The 12,710-nt window shown below is 60.8% G+C and overlaps 2 protein-coding genes across 4 annotated transcripts; both read right to left on the minus strand.

Moving 5' to 3' along the window:
- Positions 1-4,588: 4,588 nt before the first annotated feature.
- On the minus strand, positions 4,589-5,892 carry ADRA2B (adrenoceptor alpha 2B). Its single transcript, XM_065745013.1, has one exon. The coding sequence runs from the start codon at positions 5,719-5,721 to the stop codon at positions 4,600-4,602; it is 1,122 nt and encodes a 373-aa protein (XP_065601085.1). The 5' UTR covers positions 5,722-5,892; the 3' UTR covers positions 4,589-4,599.
- An 887-nt stretch (positions 5,893-6,779) lies between these two features.
- Positions 6,780-12,666, minus strand: ELMOD3 (ELMO domain containing 3). 3 transcript variants are annotated; one of them, XM_065745048.1, is made up of 10 exons: positions 12,618-12,666; positions 12,103-12,184; positions 11,787-11,849; positions 11,390-11,481; positions 11,050-11,173; positions 10,072-10,194; positions 9,294-9,424; positions 8,637-8,713; positions 8,395-8,522; positions 6,780-7,619 (listed from the first exon to the last, which is right to left on the minus strand). In XM_065745048.1, exons 2-10 carry the CDS (start codon positions 12,179-12,181, stop codon positions 7,414-7,416), a joined length of 1,023 nt encoding a protein of 340 aa, XP_065601120.1. In that variant the 5' UTR covers positions 12,182-12,184; positions 12,618-12,666; the 3' UTR covers positions 6,780-7,413. The 3 variants fall into 3 exon arrangements, with proteins under 3 accessions (XP_065601120.1, XP_065601122.1, XP_065601121.1); XM_065745050.1 differs by lacking the exon at positions 12,618-12,666 and having other exon boundaries at positions 8,395-8,507; positions 12,103-12,327; XM_065745049.1 differs by lacking the exons at positions 11,390-11,481; positions 12,618-12,666 and having other exon boundaries at positions 10,072-10,274; positions 12,103-12,327.
- Positions 12,667-12,710: the final 44 nt, after the last annotated feature.

Consider the following 12,710-nt stretch of genomic DNA (forward strand, 5'->3'; position numbering starts at 1 on the left):
TAATGAAGTGTTGGCCAAATGGTGCCCAAACTGCACTCACAATGGCGAGAGGGGAAGCCCCACTGCCGGGCTCGCTGGGGAGGAACAAAGGCACTGTGTGCTGGTGCCAACCCCCTGGGCTCACCACCGATGTCTGTGTGTCGCTGCCACCCCAGGAGTGTGGGGACCGGGATGGGGCAGGACCAGACCATGGGAGCAAACCCTCACAGACACATGTGGCACAGCACGCTGGGGAGACAGGGGCAGAGAGAGCTGAGGCACACGGGGGTGTGCACTCCATCCCACAGCATGAGAGCACCAGAGCAGCCAGGAGGCCTCTGCCCCCATAACCACGATCGGGGGGCAGGATGGGACCCACAGGGTGTAGGAAGGAGGTTCTGAGCCCCTCTTCCCACTGCAGGCACCTGCAGGGAAGGGAGCTGCTCCTTGGTGGGGAGATGAGTTGTTCTCCTGCGGAGGGAAAGGAGGGGAGGAAAAACAGCAACCAACGCCAAAAGCCCTCGGGAAAAGAAATTCTTCTTTGTGAGACAGCTCCGGCACGGCTGCAATTGACTTTTCCCTCCCACGCCCTCCTCCTCCAAGCAAGTTGATGCCAGTTTGCACCCAAAATCCCCATGGCCACCCCGAGATCGCGTCCCCTCTGTCCTTGGGAAGGTTGGGGGCACCCGGTGCTGCTTTCCACCATGCCCAAACCCAACCCCACCACGACAGCCCCGAGGGCAGCGTGGCTCTGGGGGGGTCAGGCAGCAAAGGCAACCCAGCATCCAGCTGCTGCTCCTGGAAATCCCCAAACACTGAGGGCCTGCTGCTGCTCAGCAAACACATCTCCCAGCCGCTGCTAACGAGGCACAAAGGTGCCAGGAAGAGCAAGGGCAAGGGCCTGGGGCTGTTCACACACCCAAAAACACGCAGCCAGCAGAGGATGCAAACACTCCTTCCCCCCAGCTTCGCTTCGGAGCAGAGATTTTAAAGCTGTTTGATTCCAGGAATCGGCGCTCAGCGAGGCTTCTCCTGGCAGATAACGGCACGCGAGCGCTCGCTCACGCAGAAAAACAACCTGTTTGTCAAATGCCGAGGAGAGGGGGTGGGAAAAGGAGGAAACCGGGCTGATGTCGATGTGTCTGGGCCACCTAGGGGGGGACCCACGGGGGACACAGAGGTGCAGGAGGGAACAGGGTGGTCCCGGCCGCGGGGACAGCCCCGTTCTTGTGCCATGGGGACACTCACCTGCAGCCACGGTGGGGGAGAGAAGAAGGGCACAGTCAGATGGGGTTGGTCCTGAGGAAGGGACCCCCACAGGCAGAGTGGGGCACAAAGCCTCGAGGGGGTCCCCTCCCCACCCCCATGCAGGCTCCTTCCCCTCCACAGGGTCTCGTGGGTTTGGAAACCCACCTTGTGTGGGACTCAAAGGGCCTCGACTGGGGGTCCCCCTCCCCCCCCATGCCATACAGGGCTGTATGGGAGCAAGAGACCCTAATAGGGCCCAGAGGCGGGGATCGGCCCCACAAGGGTCCCATGGGCCCCACAGGGCCTCAAGCGGGGACCTCAGCCCCATAAGGTGACACAAGGCCCCATGCAGACCCCACACAGGCCCCACATACCCCACACAGGCCTCACACAGGCCCCACGCAGACCCCACGCAAGCCTCACATAGGCTCCACAGAACCCACGCAGGCCCCACGCAGGCCCCATACAGGCCTCACAGGCCCCACAGACCCCACAAAGGCCCCACAGACCCCACGCCGGCCCCACACGTGTCCCACCCCGCCCCACGCTGATCCCATACACGTCCCACGCCGGCCCCACCTCGGCACAGCCCGGCGCTGCCGCCCCGCTCCGCCCCGCGACCCCCGGGGGCAGTGCTGGAGGCGGCCCGTGGGGGGGAGGGGAGGGAAGGGAAAAAGTGATAAAAACCGAAGTGAAGAGACGGAGGGAGCGGGGCGGGCCGGGGCTGCGGCGGCTCTGTGCTCGGCCGCTCTTTCTTGGCATTTTTCCTCTTTTCTCGTCTCTCTCTCTCTCTTCTTTTGGCTGTTTTCTCCCCTTCTCCCCCGTGCCCAACTCCATAGGGCCACGCCCAACCCCACAGGAGCAGTCCCATCCTCACAGGGCCGTGTCCAACCCCATGGCATCATGCCCACCCCACAGGACCATTTCCATCCCCATATAACGATGCCGATCACCACAGGATCATTTCCAACCCCGTAGGACAGTGCCTGTCCCAATAGGATTATGTTCAGTGCTATAGAACCATTTCCCATTCCCACTGGAATCATTCCCATAAGATCGTGCCCAATCCCGTGGTGCCATGCCCAGCCCGGACCTATAGACCATTCCCATCCACATAGGAGCATGCCCAACCCTATAGGCCCATTCCCATCCCCTTAGGATGTTGCCAACCCCATAAGACCATATCCAACCCCATAGGACCATTTCCCACCCTGCAGGACAAATCTCAGCCCCATAAGATCGTGCCCAGCCCTATAGCCCCATTCCCATCCCCATAGGATGCTGCCAACCCCACAAGACCGTTCCCATCCTATTTCCGCTGTGAACGAACACAGCTCCATCCCCTGCAGCCTCAAAGCCCCGAGCTGAGCTCTGGCTGCAGCTCATCGCACCCCACATCCCCCCCCCCAGGTTTTTTATGACCTTCAATCTTTGGGATTTGATAAAAAATAAATAAATAAATACATACAAATTTTACGTGGTCTCTTTTTTGCAGCAAACCCGGCTTAGGGGGATTTTAGTGAGTCACCATGACAACCCGGTGCTGTTCTGGGGAAATTACTGGGGAGAGGAGGGCTGTGAGCACCGGGGAGTGGGGAGAGGACCGGGTAAAGGCACAGTGATGGGGCAGGGCGAGCAATGGGTCCACGAGCAGGTCCAGCCCCACAGGATGCTGCCAACCCAATAGGACTGTTCCCGTCCCCAACCCCACAGGGCAATGCCCATCTCCATAGGATGTTTCCAACCCCGCAGAACCACTCTCAGCCCTATAGGATCTTCCCCACTCCACAAGTGCCGTGGCCAGCCCCACAGCCTCCACTGATATGGGATGTGGGGAGCCCAGGGGACGGGCCATGGGGAGTGCTGGAAAGGACCCAGCATCTCAGCACGGAGCGGCCGTGGTCGCACGCTCTCTCCCATGCCGCCGCCACCTCAGCACTGTCCCAGCGTGCCGGGTCGGGCTGACGGCGGATTCTGGATGGGAAGGAAAGTGTCCAAGCTGGGAAAAGGCTCCCAAAGAGCTCAGCCTGACTTCGGGGCGGCCAGAGGCCACGTCCCTGGTGGGATCTGGAGGTGGCGGGGAGCCAGCGCTGCTCTGTCACTGCAGGAGCGAGATGTCCCCAGCTCCATCCCACGGGGCTGAGCTCAGTGAATGTGGCCCCACGTCCTCTGTTTGTCCCCGGCCTCGTGCGGGGGGGGGAAGGTGGCTGAGTGGGGGCTGTGGTTCCCTGGGAATGCATGGGTCAGGGGTACTGTGCAGCATCATGAGTGGCCCCGTAGGCAAGGGGCCCTACACAGGGCCCACAGAGCCCATAGGGCCTCGGGTAGATCCCACCCCACGTGGGCTCCTTCCCCCCCTCAGGCCCACAGAGCCCTGGGGTTTTGGGATCCCACTGATGTGGGGCACAAAATGCCACCGTGAGTCACAATACACCGGCGTGGGTCTTTGATGTGGGGCCGCAGTGGCTCTCTGTGGGTCATGCTACACCAGTGCCATTTACTGTGGGGTGGGTCAGCATACACCACCACGAGTCAATCACGATCCACCACCGCAGTGCACCATCAGGCAACGGTGTGGGTCACAGCACGCTGCTATGGGGCACCATACACCATCCCGGTGTGGGTCACACCGCACCATCAGAACCCAACACCTCGTGGGCACAGCTCACAAACACCCCCTGACCAGGGCTGGGCAGCACAACCCTTTATCAGACACCCAAGATTCCTCTCCCCATCAGCACACCCAGTGCAGGGCTTCGTCCCCATTGCAGTTCGGTGTCCTCGGGGCCGTGCCCCACAGGAAGAAGTTATTCTCCAAGGGTTGTTGGGGTGGGGGGGGGGAAGAGATGGAGGGTGTTTTTCTAATCATTTTCCTGCCATAAATAACCGACTCGTGCAAACATTCTGTTCCCACTCACGCTGCACACATTCCTGTGGCCACTGCCTGTGACCCACGGCTGCGGAAATGGCTCTGCCCCACATCTGTCCCCGGCCCCACGGGTCCCATTGCAGTGGGGAGAAGACAGCGAGATGGTTCCTCTGACTACAAAACACCTTTTATTGTTAAAAGGTGGCATCTGCCGGGACACCCGGGATGTATGGGGAGAAAGGGGAAATCGCCCTTGATTTCTTGGGGGGGGTGGGGGTGGGAGGGGGGGGCACCGTGTGTGGGGCAGGGAGAAACACAGCCCCCCAAACACAGCCCCCACACATCACTGCCAGTGGGACAGTGGGTGAAGGAAGGAGAAACGGAGGTTGGGGGGGGGAGGGAAAGGGAGAAATGGGGAGGAAAAAGGGAGCAGCAGATGGCACAGGGCATGGGGAGGGGCAGCAGAGCCACCGGGGGGGGGGGGGGGGAGGACACCGAGCCCCTCACCACGCCGAGCGGGCACCGCGGCGGCAGAGGATGCGTCGGAAAGCCCGTCGGAAGTCGCGGTTGAAGGCGGTGTAGATGACGGGGTTGAGCGAGCTGTTGCAGTACCCGATCCAGAAGAAGAACTGGAAGACGCCGTGGGGCACTTTGCAGCGCCGCGGGCAGACGGCGCCCAGGCTGTAGAGGAAAAAGAAGGGGAACCAGCAGAGCACGAAGACGCCGATGACCACGGCCAACACGAAGGTGAAGCGCTTCTCCCGGTTCGCCTGAGCCTTCCTCCGCCACGGAGCGGGGCTCAGCGCCGGTGCCAGCACCACGCGCCCCGTCCCTGTGGCCACCGTGTCCCTGGGCCGCGCTGGCGGGCGCTGACGGGACCCTCCTGGTGCTGCTGGCTCATCGCAGCCCAGCAGCGAGGTCCTGTCTGCAGGCAGAGGACGGGGTCCCGGGGCGTCCCCGCGGGCGGTGGGAACGGCGCTGGGGGGGTTGGGGGCGGGGGGGTTTTGTCGGCGGTGCCGACGCCGGGCGATCAGGTAGATGCGCAGGTAGACGAGGATCATGATGAGGCACGGCGCGAAGAAGGAGCCGACGCTGGAGGAGAGGATGTACCAGGCCTCCTCGTTCAGCTTGCACTGCGGCCGCCCGCCCGGCGTGGCTTTCTTCTCACCCTTATAGACCAACGGCGGCAGCGAGATGGCGGCGGCGATGCTCCAGACGATGCCGATGCCGCACTTGACGCGGCGCGGCGTGCGCCGGGCGCTGTACTCCACGGCGCGGCTGACGGACCAGTAGCGGTCCAGGCTGATGGCGCAGAGGTGGACGATGGAGGAGGTGCAGAAGAGCACGTCCAGCGCCAGGTAGATCTCGCACCACGCCTTCTGGAAGTACCAGTAGCCCAGCAGCTCGTTGGCCAACGAGAAGGGGATGATGAGGACGGCCACCAGGATGTCGGCAGCCGCCAGCGACACCAGGAAGAGGTTCTGGGGTGCCCGCAGGGAGCGGCTGGTCAGCACGGCCAGGATCACCAGCGCGTTGCCCGCGATGGTGAAGAGCACCAGGAAGGTGATGGCGGCGGCGATGGCGGCGGTGGCCTGCACCGAGTAACCGCCTGCAGGGCTCTGCATGGTGAGGGACGGCAGCCCGGCCACGGGCACCAGCTGGTGGCACTCAGCATCCCACACGGGGACAGGGGATGGGGTGGGAGTGTGGGGCGGCAGAGGGCTGGGGGACAGGGGTCCCGATGGGCATGGTGGTGCCGGGCTGCCTGCACCCTAATCCTAACCCTAACCCTGCACCCTAACCCAACCCTAACCCTGCACCCTAACCCAACCCTAACCCCAACCCCAGCTCTGCACCCTAACCCTGTGTCCTCACTCCAACCCTAATTCTGCACCCTAACCCCAACCCTGCACCCTAATCCCACACCCTAACCCCGTACCCCGACCCCAACCCTGCACCCTAATCCCACACCCTAACCCCGTACCCCGACCCCAACCCTGCACCCTGACCCTAACCCTATACCCCAACCCCAACCCCGCCCGCGGGTCCCTGGCTGTTCCCCCGTCCCCGCCCGCCGTTACCGGTGCCGGTGCCGCCGGGCTCTGCTCCTCCCGGCACCGCCTCTCCGGGTTTTATCGGGGACGGGAGGGCTCCGAGCTGCCCCCGCCCCCGGGGCGGGCCCGAGGACACGCGGAGGGACCGGGAGCTGCGGGCGGACCGGCGGCACTTCGGGACCGGCTGCGTCCCGGTAGGCACCCGTGCCTCCTCATCCCCTCACCGCCCCCAGCGCTGCCATCCTCAGCCCAGGACCTCCATGATGCACCGCTATCCCCCGTCCCTTTGCCAGCACGTGATGTGTTCCCCCTCTCTCCCCCCCCCCCCCCCCCTCACCCCCAGCACTCACAGCCCTTCGGCAGACCCTGGAGCCACTGCCCCCTGATGCCCTGGGCCCCCCCTACCCCAGCCACCACGAGGGATGCTGACCACAAACCTGCACTCACCCAGGGATGCTGCAGGAGCTGCATCCAGCACAGCCCCATGCTGAAATATGGGGCAAGAAAAGAAGAAACTGAGGCTCAGAGCGGACCCAGCCCCAACCCTTGCCCCCAGCCCAGCCAGGGGGACACCCAGCAAGCCCACACCACAAAGCCTCTGAAAGTCAAGGAGTGGTTTTTTTTCACATTTATCAGCTTATTTTGGTACATCCATACACAGCCACTTCCTGGGGGGGCCAAGGAGGGCTCCCCAAACGAGGAGCCCACCCCAACCACAGCCACGGGGCTGCGCTGGTATCACCAGCACCACAGCCAGGCAATAAGGAGCTCTAACCCAAAGCTCTGGGTTTCACACCCTCCTCGTGCTCAGTGAGCCCTGCAGCAGGGAGAGCTCCCACCCACACTTCCCACTTCCAGTTTGGAGCAGCCCCAGTCCCTCTGCTGGGGTAAGGATGGGCACTGCCACACATCTGAGGCAGCATGGCAGGTGTGAAGCCCAGCCCGAGGCTGCTGGCCAACAAAACCCAGCTGGTTTTTTTCTCCTACACTGACAGATTTCAAATCACAGACCCACCCAGGCAGGAAAACCCTCCACGAACACCAAGCCTGACCCACTAGCCTGACTACCTCTACCTGGAAAGGGTCAAAGGCCGTGCCTGCAGCTCCAAACAACACCAGCAAACTGCAGCCAGGCCGCTGGAGGAGGCAGGGAAGGACGCCCTGCAGCACCCTGCTGGCTGCCCAAACCCAGCCCCGACTCTCTACCCACTGCTGTCTACGTGCTGCAAACCCACGCAGTGCTGAGCCCCTCCAGAGCTGATTTCAGATCAGCCGTGCCTCTCCCTCCAGCTCAACCTGTAGGTCACAAATGCCCGTGAAGTTTATCTCCTTGCCAGCCTGGCTGCTGCTGATGGGCAGGGGAGATGGGTGCTGGATGCTGTCTGCTGCAGACATCAGGCTTCTGCTCACATAAGTCTCAAAGGACTTCAGGAGCTGCTTCGGTTTCTTTTTGGTGGAGAACTCCAGCTCTGGAAAGGTCAAAGAGAAGTGTGAAAACAGCAGGGTTGGGATGGTGTCGGGGATGCACGCCCTTGTGTAAGGCGTTACCCAAATATTGACAAGCTCTGTGGAGTCCCAGCGTATCACTATATCCCCTCCTGGAAAGCTCACAGTTTTGTTTGCTCACAGAGGCAGCACTTGGCATGAGAGCACAGAAGGCTGCTTGTCACCCCGCAGCACAGCTCGGCAATATGGCCCATCACAGAACCTGAGGGAGGGGAAGCCCCAGAGCTGCTGGGGATGGAGGACCAAGGCACAGGAGATGGACCCAAACTTATCAGAGAGCCATTAGCACACATCTGAGCAGCTCTGTTTACATCAGGGCCATCCCCTCCAGAGTAAACATCCCCACTGTTTAACGTAGTGCTTACTGCTTCACTTAGGTAGCGTGCCGCAAACAGAGCTTATGCAACCGTGTGCCATACTACATCAGCACGCTGCGAGAACTGGAGCGCAGCTTGGCACCCAAAGGCACCAACACAGCACCTCCTGAACACAGCAGGGCCTGGTCTGTAACATCAGAGATGTCAAAAGGGGAAATAAAAACAACACATGGCACTAAGATCATCATCACAGCTGTCGGAAACCACAGTGTGCAGACAAAGGGCGAGCAGCTGGGGCTGTGTGTGCAGCCCCTCACCTGTGCAGGACCCCGCAGCGTGCACCAGACACACCAGGCTCCTTCCCTAAGCCTCAGGCTGCTTTCCCAGCTGGCAATGGAGGGCAAAGCACAGGGCAACGCACCCTTCAGGAGGAAGCCAGAGTCAGCGATGGTCTTGTGCTGTGACTTCCAGACTCGGTAGAGCTGCAGGAACGCCGCCGCGTACAGGTCGTTCAGCACAGCAATGACTTGCTGCCTGCGGTTGCACTCTCTGGCTGGGGGCAGGGGGCTCAGCCAGCACTGCCCACCTCCCCATAGGACTGAGCAGGGCTGCTCCTCCTGCAGGGCAGCCCCGCTGCACAGCCCTCAGCTGCTTGCACCTCACCTGGACAGACACTCCTCCCTCAGGGCCTGCAGCACGAGGCGGGTGATGTTCACGGACATGATGCAGAAGGGGAAATTCTGCAAGGGAAAAGTGGCCTTGCATCAGCAGTGCTGGAAGGGAGCTCCTCTCTTCCAGCACTCAGAGGTGCCCAAGCACCCCCGGCCCTGTTAGCTGCATCTGCACGGTCCCAAACTCAAACTGAGAGGGCGCAGGCAACAGATTCAGGGATCAGGGCAGTAACACTACGGGTATGGGCTCAGATGGACAGGGCACCTCCAGCTGAGCTCCCCTCCAGGCATAAGAAGCAAGCTTGAAGATGACACAAGCTTAATACTGGCATCTCAAGATAGTAACACCCAGGGAAGCTCTGTTCACTAAAATCTTATTCCCAGCAGAAAGCCAACCCAAGGGGTTTGGCTTCAGCCCTTATCAGCACTCCTCAGCTCTTCGGGGCCCACCTTCCTCACCTGACCAATGGGAGGAGGACCACACAGCCATCCAAGCTGCTCTGGCTGATGGAGAAATCACCAAGCAAAGAGCAAAACGACAAGCCCTAACTCTGAAGAGCAGCAGGTTTTCACTGTGTACCTTTCCCTGAGCTTTAGAAATAGGTAAATACCACTGCAGAGGGCGAGCAAAGAAGGAGGAAGGACGTGCCTGTGTCTCGTGCTGGGAGAGCCTGAAAATCTCCAGAGCCAGAGGCAGTGTCTGAGAGTCCATCACGAAGTACAGCATTTGCATCAAGCCCAACATCCCCGTCCCTCGCAGGTCGGTCCCTGGATCTGCACCTGGAAAGCAAGGGCACTGTGAGGAGCCTTCAAGACCTACCCACCCCAAGGCTGAAGCCCCACACCAGTTGTGTACTCAGTGCTATGGAAGAGAGGGGGTCATTCACCTTCTGCTGAGGGTTTCAGCCTACATTACGAACCGGCCTATTAACTCCAGTCAGGCAGACTGAAAACTCAGGTGAAGCTGCATTCAACAAGGCAGAGGCAGCTTTAATCACGCTGTTTTCATTACCCAGCAGAGGCTGAAAGCAACCTGTGACAAGACCCCAGTGCCAGAGCCCTGACTGCAGCTTCTCTAATAAACCAGCCCTTCAGAGATGCCTCATTAGCTGCAGCCATTGCTTGCTAATGAACATTAGCAGCCCCAGAAAAAGCAGCTAGAGCAGCTACTTGTGCTGCACCAGCTGGATACAGGTTACTGTGCCAGGGGCAGCAGCTGGCACAGGGCAAAGCAGGCCAGACACTGTCCCACCTGTGACAGCTGTCTGGGGCAGCAGCAGCAGCCACATACCTGCTCTGAAACGACAGCAGGAACAGCAGCTGCACAAAGGGAGAGGGAAGGAGCATGGCTCCAGATCCCACCTCTGGAGGAGGGAACGGCAACTCCAAGAGCTCTTTGGGCAGAGGTTGCTCTCTCCATGTTTTACCTTGAAAGCCGAGCTCCTCCCAGTGTGCACCGTAGCGTGGGCATCCCAGCCGGGAGCATGTCAGCTTCTTGTAGATGGTCTGCAGGATTCTCATGTGCACAGCTTGGTTATCATCCAAGCCACCTGGCAGAGGAAAGACACTGAGCAGCCTGCTGCCATCAGCTGCCACCAGGGGGACGCGGTGGGACAGCAACCGACTCCATCTGCAGGATGAAGTGGAGGCCAGCTGGGAGTAAAACCCCACAGAAAACTGCTTAGGGCAACAAGGAGAGTGTCCTGCCCACATTTATCCTGCTGGGGAGGTGAACGGAGGGAAAAAAACAACGCACAAGAGGCGCAGAAATATAATACTGTATGAGTGCTGGGGTGCTGCATAACTCCAACATCATGTGAAACCTTGCTGGCTGAGGCAGCACTGCCAGGGGGACCTTGACCCAAACCACGGGCACAGGTGGGGATTCCATGAGCAATGCACCACAGGACAGCCAGACCCAAATCCTGTGCTGGATGCAGAGCGAGGAGAGGAGCCAGGGCAGGATGAATGCTGCTGCCTCAAGGAACCTGCTTTAGCAGTGGGGTTGGGATGGATGGTGCCCAGAAGTCCCTTCCAAACCCTATGATTCTGTGATTCACACCTTGTTTGCTTTGGTCACTGAGCAAGGAAGGGCAGTCCAGCCCCTGCCTGGCATTGTGCAATTCCCCCACTGGAGGCAGACACATGAAGAGCTGTTGTGGCAGAAAGGGTCAGGAGAACTGTCCCTCTCCACCAGCAAACATCAGTGTGTCAGTAAAGGAGACAGGGAACACGTCCTTTGGAACAAGCACGCTGGCACAGGTAAAAGACACAGACTGTGCTATGTCCTAAACCACCTGAGCTGCTGCCTGTGAACTCCATGCAGGAGCAGTGGTGCTCAGCACGACACTGCTGGGAACAACAGCACACGTGCAGCAGTCTGGGGGACATGATGGGACACTCACACTGAGCAATGGCAAGAGCCAGGTCTCGCTCGCCCTGCAGCTGCTGCTGGAGCCGGGGGGGCCCGAAGAGAAAGTGAAGTAGAGCAGCCAGGCCATGCCTGCGTACTGTTGCTTGGATCTTCTTCTGTGGAGAGGAAAACACACAAAGAAATGAAGGCGTGCCTGTCCCCTGGGAGAAAAGGCAGCGAGTGAAGTGGGAGGGAAAAGGATTGTACAGAGCTCAGCTGAGGGAGACAGAAGCGATGGGAAAGAGGAGCACAAAACAGAGCTGCCCTACCAGAAAGCAGGAGGCAGGGAACAATTCTGGAGCAAAGGTTGGAGCCAATGGCCCCACACATACCCTGCACTCAGAGAGGTCTGTGGTCTGGAAGAACTGCAGCGCTTCGTTGAAGGATATGAGGGGCACAGGACCAGCTGACCTCCCCAGCAGCACTGCAGAACAGCACGGGGCAGCATCAGTCCTGCATCTGCTCCAGGGCAGAGAGCACCAGAACCAGCTCTGCCCGACCCAAGACCAGCAGCTGCATCCTGAGGAGCCCTCATGCTGCTCTACACACCTTAGTGCTGCAGTAACACCAAGGCTTGGGATGGTGGGGAATGAAGGAAACCCGCAGCCCACTCCTTCTCCTCCCAGCCCTTCTGCCCCTTCCTCAGCTCTCCTCCACCTCCCCATCCACACCCCACCCCAGCGCCAATGCAAGCTGTGCCCCGGTGTCTCGCACTTCTGGGAGCTGTACCTGACTGGATATCCTCTACTGCCTCCCACTCCTCCTGGGCATTCCGCTGCTCCATGCTGATCCCTGCCAAGGGAAGCACACCCTGGAGGCAAGAGCTGAGGAAGACCCCGAGGGGGGCACGTACCCCCAGTACTCTTTATCAGAATACTTTGGAGGCATCCGCTGCCCCGTGTGCCGTAACAAAATCCAGCAATCCCTACCCCCACATCAGCAGGAGGCTGGGAGGCCTCAGGGCTGAGATCTCAGCCAAGAAAACCGGCAGGTGACAGCACACTGCCCTTTGTCTTCTGCCACTCCCAGGCCCAGTGCTGCTCACCCCTGACGTGCATGGGAAGGGGCTCAGGGGGTAGCAGAGGCTCCTCAGGCTGCGTGGTGTTCACCGGGTGGGCACTCATGGCCTGTGGGGGGAAGGTGATGTTGGTCAGTGAGGGGCCGTGGGGGTCCTCAAGGGTCCCCAAAGGTCCCTAAGGTGGCCCCAGTGGTCCCAAAGAGGTCCCCAGTGGTTTCCAGGGTGACCTACAGGGACCCAAACGTCTCCAAGGGACTGAGAGATACCCAGAGGGGCCCGAGGGGTTCCCAAAGCGCCCTAAGCGATCCTCAAAGGGCTGCAAAGAGTCCTCAACGCGGCCCACGGGATCCCAAAGGTCCCCAGACGGTCCTACGGAGTCCTCACGGGCGCCCAAAGGGTCCCCAGCGCGGCCGAAGAGGTCCCCGAGAGGGTCCCGATACCCGTCGGCCTCCAGCCCCGTAACCTCGGCCCCCCACGCACCCCACCCCCAACCCGCTCCCCCCGGCGCAGCCCCCAGCCCTGCCCTTTGACCCCGCGCCCACCGGAAGCGGCGGCGGGACCTCCCGGCCGCGGCCCTCCCGGCCGTCCCGCACTGCGCAGGCGCCGCCGCGCTGCCCGCCGGGAGCTGTAGTCCT

Source organism: Cyrtonyx montezumae, unplaced genomic scaffold (genome assembly GCF_038088225.1).
Source record: "Cyrtonyx montezumae isolate F1298 unplaced genomic scaffold, pur_monq_1.0 scaffold_33, whole genome shotgun sequence".
In the NCBI taxonomy this organism is placed as follows: Eukaryota; Metazoa; Chordata; class Aves; order Galliformes; family Odontophoridae; genus Cyrtonyx; species Cyrtonyx montezumae.

Excerpts from the sequence above, each read along its gene's own strand:
- ADRA2B (XM_065745013.1), bottom strand. The coding sequence starts at position 5,721 with ATGCAGAGCCCTGCAGGCGGTTACTCGGTGCAGGCCACCGCCGCCATC.
- ELMOD3 (XM_065745048.1), bottom strand. The coding sequence starts at position 12,181 with ATGAGTGCCCACCCGGTGAACACCACGCAGCCTGAGGAGCCTCTGCTA. Across the intron at positions 11,482-11,786 it reads AGTAGAGGATATCCAGTCAG|TGCTGCTGGGGAGGTCAGCT; the intron begins GTACAGCTCCCA and ends GCTGTTCTGCAG. Across the intron at positions 11,174-11,389 it reads CAGACCTCTCTGAGTGCAGG|AAGAAGATCCAAGCAACAGT; the intron begins GTATGTGTGGGG and ends TCCTCTCCACAG.